The 10,284-nt window shown below is 35.4% G+C and overlaps 1 protein-coding gene across 1 annotated transcript in view; it reads right to left on the reverse strand.

The window, feature by feature from the left end:
• CNPYb (FGF signaling regulator protein canopy b) overlaps positions 1–5,477 on the reverse strand; it is a 28,461-nt gene extending 22,984 nt beyond the window's left edge. The window contains exon 1 of the mRNA XM_089087259.1: positions 5,366–5,477. Within this exon, the coding sequence (XP_088943385.1) occupies positions 5,366–5,465 (100 nt within the window). The 5' untranslated portion in view covers positions 5,466–5,477. The remainder of the gene's footprint in view (positions 1–5,365) is intronic.
• Between the last annotated feature and the right edge of the window lie 4,807 nt (positions 5,478–10,284).

Raw genomic sequence — 10,284 nt, forward strand, 5'->3', positions numbered from 1 at the left:
CTTGGTGCCAAAGCTGTAAGTTATGCAAGTTGCTTATTGTTAAAATATAAGTTTTTTATTACAAAAGGAGTGTGTGTTTGATTGTGGGTCACAAAACATGCTTAGAGTATCAAGGTGAAACTTTAAAGAAATGTTGAGAGGGAAAACAAACATAATTAAAACACACTCTGTCCTTGCTGGTTGCAAAAAGGGAATATGAGCAATACCTAAACAACAGCTGAAGGTATTAGGTTGAAACTTTCCATGTATGTTGAAAAGAGATTGGAGGGCAACCAGCCCCCCTTCTTGTCACTTACATATGCCCCCTCTTTTTAACAATGATAAAGAAATTGTAATTGTCATTTGGTTCAAACTAGTCCAAAAATCCAATAGCCATGCCTCCAGGAATGACATGTTCACAGCCCCAGGACAAGAATTGCATATTATGCAATTAATCTATTGTTTACACACACGATCTATCAATAAGAAAAGGGGAAGGTTTTGATTCTGGGTGCATCCAATAAGACTAAGGGAATTGAAGACTTTTGAGAATTTTGAAGGCTATTTTAAACTATATCAAATCCAGTTTATTAAAAAGGTTGATCTGCAATATCTTAAAAATGGCTAAGGACATTAAGTTCAAACTTTCAGGACATGTTAAGGGAGTATTTTAGTGTGGTTTTGAGGGCTGCCAGTTTCCCTTCTATGCTCTAGCTGCCTTCCATCCAGAAATATTCAATTAAAATTCTGGAATAACCATCTTGTTCAAAAGAGTGAAGAGGTCAAATAACTGTACCTGTGGGGTTAGCATAACACCCCCCAGCTTTGGAAAGGAATGCCAAACACAAACAAAACATACTGTGTGTAAGCTACTCATCAAAATGGCATATAAACAATATCTAAGGAACTTCTGAGGGTATCCAGCGGAAAGCTTACACATTGAGATTTCATATAAAAACAGAATTAGTTCTAAGAAAGGGGACGGGGCTAGGCTTAGAGTTAGAAATTGATATTTAATCACTCTTGATTTCCAAGAATATTTCTGGTCTATGCTATTATTATGAAAGTAAAGAGTAAAATTAGACCCTAAAATGAGCAGAATTTATTCCATATAGAACAGGGCTGTCCCTTCCTCATCCGCAACCTCCCCTCACAGTTGTACAAACTTCAGAGGATGCCTATTCAATCAGAAACTGAGGATTCTAGTGCTTTTTATAAATTGAAAGTGATTGCAGACCTATCATGTCTGGTCCTAAAGCTGTTTTGATATTTGGTCCTTCTGTTACCCTTTATGACATCTGCTCAACATTTTGAGGTACTTATTTTGTGATTGAGGGAATTTCTCATGGAGTGAATCTTCTGAAGGGTAATTTTCTAGGGGTGGGTGGAGGGGGGAACAGGGAAATTACAACTCTCCTTGAGGTTTGTTATATCTTAAGGGAACCTATTGGTATTAAAATCATTGATGTTGTGTCCAAAATCAGACTAGGAGTCAGCTGTCCAGGATCACTTCTGTTGAAGGATTGATAAATCTTAATCAACTATTGTTTCTAAGATTCAGCATTGAAAAGAGCTGGGGTTCATCCCCTAGCCTTGTTTATCTTTTAGCCTAGACTATGTAGAGTAAGACTTACAGTAGCCTACTTGGCCAGTGCCTAGTCTTGGATAGAAAATCTTATTAAAAAGTATCTTTCCAATACATAAATAACAGGCTCTTAATCATGAACATTAGGTATACAGGTTTAAACAATTGGGATTACTAGTTAGTGCTAAGCTAGTTGGGATTGACCAACCATAGAATTGGAAACTTTCTGGTGATGAAGGTTAAGAATAGCAACTCTCTAGACTCTCAACTCTCTTTTTGTTTGTTTCAAGCTTGATTTGTATATTCAATTTAATTTTCACTTGTTTTAAGATTTATTTATTCATTTACATTAATATCTATTATATTATTTTTTTGCATTGATTGTTTATTTAATTTCTGTTTGTTTTAAGTTTCATTTATACTTCAATAGCAAAATATTGTTTTTTTGTTTTAAGCTTGGTTTTCATATTCAATTTAAGCATTACTTGCTTTAATTAATTTATTAATTTATATTATATATAATTTATATGATTAATTTATACTATTACTTGTTGTATGTTATTCTTAATGAAATGGCTATTTAAAGAATTAAAATTATTGGATGGGCTTGGGGAAAAAAGGGTGTGTGTGAGGGGAGGGGGTGCTAGTTACCCTTGGATATCTTTTGACTCTTAAAATGTGAATTACAACTTTCAATTTTCAACCAAATGAGCCCTCTCTGAAGTTTATATGAGCACCCCTTTTATAAGAACCATATACGCCCCCAAGACAACACTTACAAGGCATATTCCCAGGCCCTGGGGGGTTGTGTTGACACTGGAGTTTTGTTATCTAATTTTGAACAGTTTTAAAAAAACTGGCTATTTCAAAATTTGTAGTGGATGGGTTTGGGGAAAAAAGGGCATGGGGGCTAGTTGCCCTGAAATCTCTTAACTCTTAGAGTGAACTAGAACTTTCAATTTCCAATCAAATCAACCCTCTATGAAGTTTATACAAGCATACCTTTCATAAGAACCATATATGCCTTTAGGGCATAACTTAGAATGCCTTCCCCCAGGTCCTGGGGGGCTGTATTGACGCCAGAGTTTTTTTTGTCTATCCTTTGAACTATTTTTAACAAAATGTCTATCTCAAAATTTTCATCGGATAAGTTTGAAAGAAGAAGGCGTAAGGGAGGCTAGTTGCCCTTGGATCTCTTTTGACTAAAAAGTGAGCTCAAACCTTCAATCTCTAATCAAATGAGCCCTCTCTGCAGTTTAGACAAGCATTCCTTTTATAGAAACCATATATGCCCCAGGCCACAGCTTACAACACCTGCCCCCAGGCCCTGGGGGGTTGTGTCAACACCAGAGTTTTGTTATTTGATCTCTAAACTATTTTTAACAAAATAGCTATCTAAAACTTTTATCGGATGCATTCGGGAAAAAGGAGCATGGGGGGGGGGGGCTGGTTACCCACTGATAACTTTTGATGCTTAAAAAGTGAACTAGAACTTTCAATTTCCAATCAAATGAGCCCTCTCTGAAGTTTATACAAGCATTACTTCAATAAGAACTATATATGCCCCCAGGACATAAATTATAATGCTTGCCCTGAAGACTGTGAGGGGAGTGTCCTGCTCAAATATATAATTTCCAAAACTTTCAACTATGTTGAACAAAATGGCTATCTCAAAATTTTGATTGGATATGTTTGGGGAAAGGGTGGTGTGGAAGGGAGTCAGTTGCCTTCCAATCACTTTTAACTATTAAAAAGGGCACTAGTCATTTAAATTTCCAATCAATTGGGCCCTTTTTGAAGTTTCTACAACAATGCTGTCTATAAAAACCTTACATACCCCCAGGGCATAACAACCCTTGCCCTGAGGGCTGCAAGGGATTTTCATCCTCAAAGACCTAATTTCCAGAATTTTCAACTCTGTTGAAGAAAATGGCTATGTCAAAATTTTGATTGAATGTGTTTGGGGAAAAGGTGGGCATGAGAGGAGGGTTAGTTGCCCTCCTATCACTTTTGACTATTAAAAAGGATACTAGCCCTTTGAATTTCCAATCAAATGAGTCCTTTTTGAAGTTCCTACGACAAAGCTTTCTATAAAAAGCTTATATGCCCCCAGGACATAACATATAACCCTTTCCCTGAGGGCTATGGGGGAGTGTCCTCGTCAAAAGCATAATTTTTATGTTGAAATCGACTACGTAGAACAAAATGGCAATTTCAAAATTTTTATTGGATGTGTTTGGGGAAATGGTGGTTGAGGAAGGAGTGGTAGTTGCCTTCCAATCACTTTTGACCCTTAAAAGGGCAATAGAACTCTTGATTTCCAATTGAATGAGCCCCTTTTGAAGTTTATATGACAACCCCTTCCATATGAATTGCCTCTGGGGAAAAAAATAATAATAATAAAACATTGGAGCCCTAGGCCTATGTCCTTTACTATAGGCAATGCTATAGCATTGCCTCTGATATGTTGTTCTACCTTTAACATCCTGGATCCAAGATTAGGTCCAATTGTTGCTTTTCAGCATAATCAAAATTGTGAGGTGTTATTTGTTTTCCATCATACTTAGGTATATTTCATTAGGATTAAACTAACTTCACTTCTTGAGCATTGTAGCTATGACAGATAAGTTCTTGTTTTGCTTTTATAACACAAATGTTTAAAGGTCATCAGAGATTAGTGACCTCTAGAAGGAGAAGTAGTAGAGGTATGCACTTCAAAATAGCTTCCCAGGACATACTTTAGTCTAAAAATCTATCCCTGAATTCTATGATTGAAATTCCTAGCCCTATCCCTAGAATTCCATGATTGAAAAGAGTTGCTAAACTATAATTTTACCTTAATTTGAAGCACCTACTCCCATTCCTTCTCCATCTAGAGGGTCCTGACCTTTAAAAATCTGTGTGTTATAAAAGTGAAACCTTGATGGATCTTCTGCTTAAATAAAGTAAAATAAAATTGTTTTCAGCTTCACAACTTTGCTCAATCCTAATTTATAAGGTCTTAAAGATTTGCAAATAGCCTAGCCTACATTTGCTAAATTTTGAAAAAAAACAAATTTTGCTCAAATAAGAGGAACTGAATTTTCAGAACAAAAATCAGAGGGAAAGAATTTGGTAACTGAAAATTAAGATTAAGATAAAATGTTGTCTTGTCAAAATTTCAATAGGTATTTAGACCTGTCATGTAGGCAAACGTAAGGACCCTCTAGAGAGAGAAGGAGTGGAGGTAGGTACTTCAAAATACCTTCCCAGGCCATACTTCAGCCTGTGGACCCATCCCTGAAAGTCCCTGAAATGAAGTCGAACAAAATTGTTTTCAGCTTCACAACTTTGCTCAATCCTGATTTATAGAGTTTTAAAGATATGCAAATGCATTTCCTAAATTTTGAAAAAACATTGCCATGGCTTAAAATACTACTTAAATAACAGAATTGTATTCTCAGAACTATAGCCCTAGAAAATGAATCATATAACTTAACATTAAGGTCAAATATTGCTTTGTCAAGATTAGCCAATAGGTCTACCTGTCATGTAGGCAAATTTCAGGATCCTCTAGAGGGAGAAGGAGAGGAGATAAGTACTTCAAAATACCTTCCCAGGACATATTTTAGCCTGTAGACCTATCCCTGAAAGTTTCATTTTCCTAACTTCACCCCTTTCCAAGATAGGTAAAAGTAACCAAAGTAGAATTTTACCAAAATTTCATTTTCCTAACCAAACCCCTTTCCAAGATAGCCAAAAGTAGAATTTTTCCACTAGGCTATCTTAGCTTATGTAGATCAAAAGCCTATGGTTCCGAACCTTCACACTTTGTGGCAAATTTGACACCGTCTTCGTCTTCCTTGCAATTTACGAGGAATGGCAAAAAAAATAAGATGACAATAAAACTCGGATCCATCATTTAAAATTTGACGCTCGAGACTAGCCCAACTGTCAAACTTAATTGTTTTTTTATTCGGTTATTTCAAACTTAGCGCTAATCTTTCGAAAGGAACAAAAAATTCGAAAGAAAAAGGCGGTTCTGGTTATATGTTTGTATCGGACTTTGCGCAAATCTTTCAGAACACATACAAAAAAAATCCGATCCATACTTTTTGTTAATTTCTCTACCTTTTTTCAAAGTCCTCAATATTTTGTCCATGACAAAAAAGAAGAAATTGCATAATGAAAGTGGCACAAATTGTAGCACCTACTGGTAAAGCCAGATAAAGTTTTTTCCATAATATAACATTACTTTTACCTTGCTTGCTTATCCTTGGTTCACCATTTTGCGTGATCCGCTAAATTTAATATGTTTATTGATATATGTTTATGCGTCATAATCGTTAAACAGCTGTGAAACCTTTTTATTAGCTTCGAGAACTTAAGATAGCTTATTTCTATGAATACACCAGTCTATACTGGTCCATATCAACCACAAGCCGAAGACATACAATATCTTTGGTTAATTATTGCATAAAAATCATAGTTATGTAGATGCTTAAGATACAATTAAATGCCAAGATTGGCAAAAACACAATCAAACTAATCAATTTCTAGAGACTACTGGCGATATTTTGGTAAACCCAATAAAAAAAAAAAAAAAAAAAAAAAAAAAAAAATTAAAAATCAAAAAAGGACTTTTTGGTTGCACTTTATTACATAATACAGACTAGGCTAGACAATCAAAGTTTCAAAATAAAAAATAAGTTTAAAATTAACCATAATGAGAATTTGATGATATTTAAAACTCTTGAGGAGATTGTAAGTTGAGCCATGTGTTTAATGTTTGATAAAGAAACCTACACTATTGATACATTTCAGTAGCATCATAACGAGCTAAACAGCTGTAAATCTCAGATGCTCTGATGACGTGAAAACAGCCATCATCCAGGATAGGCTACTCTGAGTGCCAAATGTGACTGGAGTGAAAAAGCTACTACAAAAACTTAACTTTTAGAAAGTGTTTTCATAACTCAGTTGACAGTTCATACGGGAAACAGGGTTAATTTCATTCTGGTTGCTATCAGCCCGAGGAACAGGCGTTTGTAACCCTTATTTTAAGTCAAAATGCGAGGCCCTTTGCTTGCGAGTTTCTTGAACCTGTGAACAATTAGTGCTATTGTTCAAAAGGGGACTTTACAACGCTTTAAAAGAGGTTTAAAGACAAATAATAAGATAGCAATTCTATTCACTTATTTCAAATACAAGGAATATGTTTAAAGTATTAATGCTTCCTCCAACAAATCAAAAAACATAATGCTAATTGTTCGTATCTTTAAAATATTACATAACAGCTCCTCACAAAATAGAAATTCGAGGTTTTCTGTTAACAAAGGGTGAAATTTACGCTTTACAGGGACATTTTTATTAGAAAAAAACTAGCAATTTAATAGAATGGAATTTAAAAATTTTTATTTAAAATTTTTAAACTAAGTTTTTGTAAAAAGGTGTCAATTGTTGGGAAATGCACCAACGGATTTAAGGAATGTGCCATAAGTGGTAAAGATTTAGAATTGGGCCTCTTCAAAAGGAGATATGCAGGAACAAAAAGAGACATTTTTAGATTGCAAATTTTACCCCTACTTTCATGGTTTGGTTCGCGTTTTCTGTACTTCATCCTCAGCCCCCCCCCCCTACAATGGCCTTTTGTACCCTTGTACTACGTAAAGAGAAGTAAAGTAATAATTGATAAAAACTAACTAAAAAAAAAAATAAAGAAAAACAAGAAAATATGTTTCATCGATGCTTGGTATATATTATAAAGTAAGAATTCTATATTTTTTGGGTTATTTTCTTTGTATATCCTAGGGCTATATGAGACCATTAGATGGTGTCTGTGGATGAATTGTCAAAAACATGAACAAAATCATGGGAGTAAGCCAAAAATTAGAAATATAAAAATGTGTCACTTTTTGTTCTAGCATGTCTGCTTCTGAACAGGCCCAATCTCGAACCTTTACGCCATGCACAGAAGAACAGTGCGAAGCGTGGAAGAGCTTTGTGGCAAACGTGGCACTTCAAGGATGAACACCAGGCTTCATTAAGTGGGCAACCACTCGAGCTAGCTTTACATAAATTCTAAGTTATTTATTTCTGGTCGACAGCTCGTTCAAGATACCAAATAAGACCCACCTGAAAAAAAATTAGGTCGTAGTCTACTGCTATATCTCGGAATTATTTAGGGTGGAGGTATACTGGATGCAAATCTGAACACTCAACAAGTGTTAACTCTTTGAATGTGATAATAAAGTAAGATTTTTTTTTAATATTATAGTGTTCAGTTTGGACCAGAAATCTTCCAAAAAATTGCCAAAGTTAGCGATACCAATCACTTGCGAAAATAACAAAGCCAAAGTATTACAATCAGTGGTGGCGCATCCATTAGGCAAAGTAGGCGGCCGCCTAGGGCAGCAACCTGGGGAGGGCGGCAAAAATGGAAAAATTAGAAAAAAATGATTTCAGAATAAAACTTCTTGAATATTAGCTTGATTTACGTTTCACAGGTCAACTTACTGATTCATACTGCATGAGAGATGTGAGTGACAGACGACTCTCGACAGTAGTCGACAGTGTCGGTTGAGCACTGAAGAAGATGAAGAGGCGCGGGCCGTTGCTGTGCTATATACGGGGATTAGGAAGCAGGGAGGGGGCGTGGCTACCTCCACGTACTCTCAGAGTAGCCGCGTGGCCTTGAAGGCTACGAAGTTCTTTACTTTGGTTCAAGAAATTTATGTTTGTTTTTCTGCTTCAACACAACATTGGAATACTCTTAAAAACATGTAAATAAATTGACGCTCACGCCCCTTAGTTAAACCAGATGGGAAAGTCAAATAGATGCTCTCGTAACTCTTCGATTTCAGCTGGGTGATGTTCATAACGCGTTAATGGACATTTATGAAGATCGCTCTTTAAGTGGGTCAACAGGTAACAAATCGCGAGTTTAAGCTTTAGCTCTGGCAAAAAAACATTGAAAAATACAATTTTGTTATAAGTGTAGTTTTATGGCAGAGTATGCTTTTTGAAATCAACATAACAAGTAAGCAGTTACAGTCCAAAGAATTTGGTTTCGCTGCTGCCAAAGATCAACTAAACTAAATTGTACTTACAAAGGTTACGTTGTGTCGATGGCTTTGGAAGTATTCTGGTTAAAGCTAGAGAAGTGGCAGAGGAGTTAAACATTCAACCAGCATTTGAAACAGAAACCCTGCCAACTCAGTTAAAAAAGAAGAAAAAACAGTTTGATTACAAAGCAGATGATAAATCTTTGGTATCCCGTCAAGAACACTTCAAAGTCAATTTCCATTTTGCCATTCTCGATACTGCAATTTCTTCTCTGGATGAAAGATTTCAACAGTTAGACGAGATTACTTCTATATTTAGATTTCTCTACAAAATATCCAAGGTAAATGCCACAACAACAAAGTCCCTGATTGTATGAATTTACAACATTTCCTCTCAAATAATGCAGCTAAAGATATTGAAGACCACGAACTTTGCAATGAAGTTCAGGCTATTGCTACGAGAGTCCCCAAGAGCATAAATCCAGACGATGTCATTAGCTTCATCATAAGCAATGGCCTTAAAGATTGTGCCCCAAATTTGCTCGAGGTTTTACGGATTTTACTGACACTGCCTGTGCCTGTTGCTAGTGGTGAGCGTAGTTTTTCAAAATTAAAACTATTCAAAAGTTATATTCGATCTAACATGACGCAAGAAAGGCTTCATGGATTATCCACTCTATCAGTTGAACAAGACTTGGCAAAAGACATTGACTTGAACGAACTGGTGACTTCTTTCACAAAGATGAAATTAATAAAAATTAAATTGTGAACTCTAAAACTTCTTTCTGTTAACTTTTCACGTTTAAATTTACTCTATAATCTATGTAAACTTTTAGAAGGAAAGTTATATCTTCTGCAAAATTATCGGTTTTCTTTGATAAGTTACTATTATGTACCTAATGAAATAAATACCCTGACACTAAGGGTTTAACGTATAATTATCTATCATAATTATGGTTGTACTAGCAGCCCAACAGGTTAGATTTTCCTTGTTAAGTATTCTTTACATTGTTTGTATTTGCATTATGTAATTTGTGATTGTGTGTGTAAATTAATTTAAGTCTCGTTAAGTGCCAAAAAAAAAAAATGCATAAGAAGTTGTGATTTTGTGTAACGGTTCAATTGAGGTGAAAATGGAAACAAAAAATATAATTGTGGGGGAGGGAGGGGGCAAAAAATATCTTGCCTTGGGTGGCAGGATAGGTTACGCCAGCCCTGATTACAATAAACACAAAAATCAAAATTTGGCTCTACTTTATACGAGAAACATAATGTAGTGGCCTCTGTAGACTCATAGGACAGAAACCAGACAGAAAAAAAATATATATATTCACTTTCTCCATTTAATACTCTTTCCAAATGTGTTACACAATTTTGTGTAACACAGTTTACAAACTGTGTTAGATTGTTAAACAATATATAAATTATTTTCCAACTCCCCCACCCCTGATAATACCAGTCTTGGCCATAGCCTATATACGAAAGTTTAGGGATTTTTTGATAAAACTATTACTTTTTTGTGCCTACTTATCATCAACAGCATCAGTGCCGTTACTAGCCAAAATGCTTGGGGGGGGGGGGGGTAAGATATTTTACTGACTGGCTGGTCATTTTTACCGACTGTTTTTGTAAATAATTAGCATAACGTCCGTTTCGTGAACAATACGTAAAATCACT

This window comes from Artemia sp. Qi Xiang Cuo, chromosome 1, assembly GCF_049724085.1.
Source record: "Artemia sp. Qi Xiang Cuo chromosome 1, ASM4972408v1, whole genome shotgun sequence".
In the NCBI taxonomy this organism is placed as follows: Eukaryota; Metazoa; Arthropoda; class Branchiopoda; order Anostraca; family Artemiidae; genus Artemia; species Artemia sp. Qi Xiang Cuo.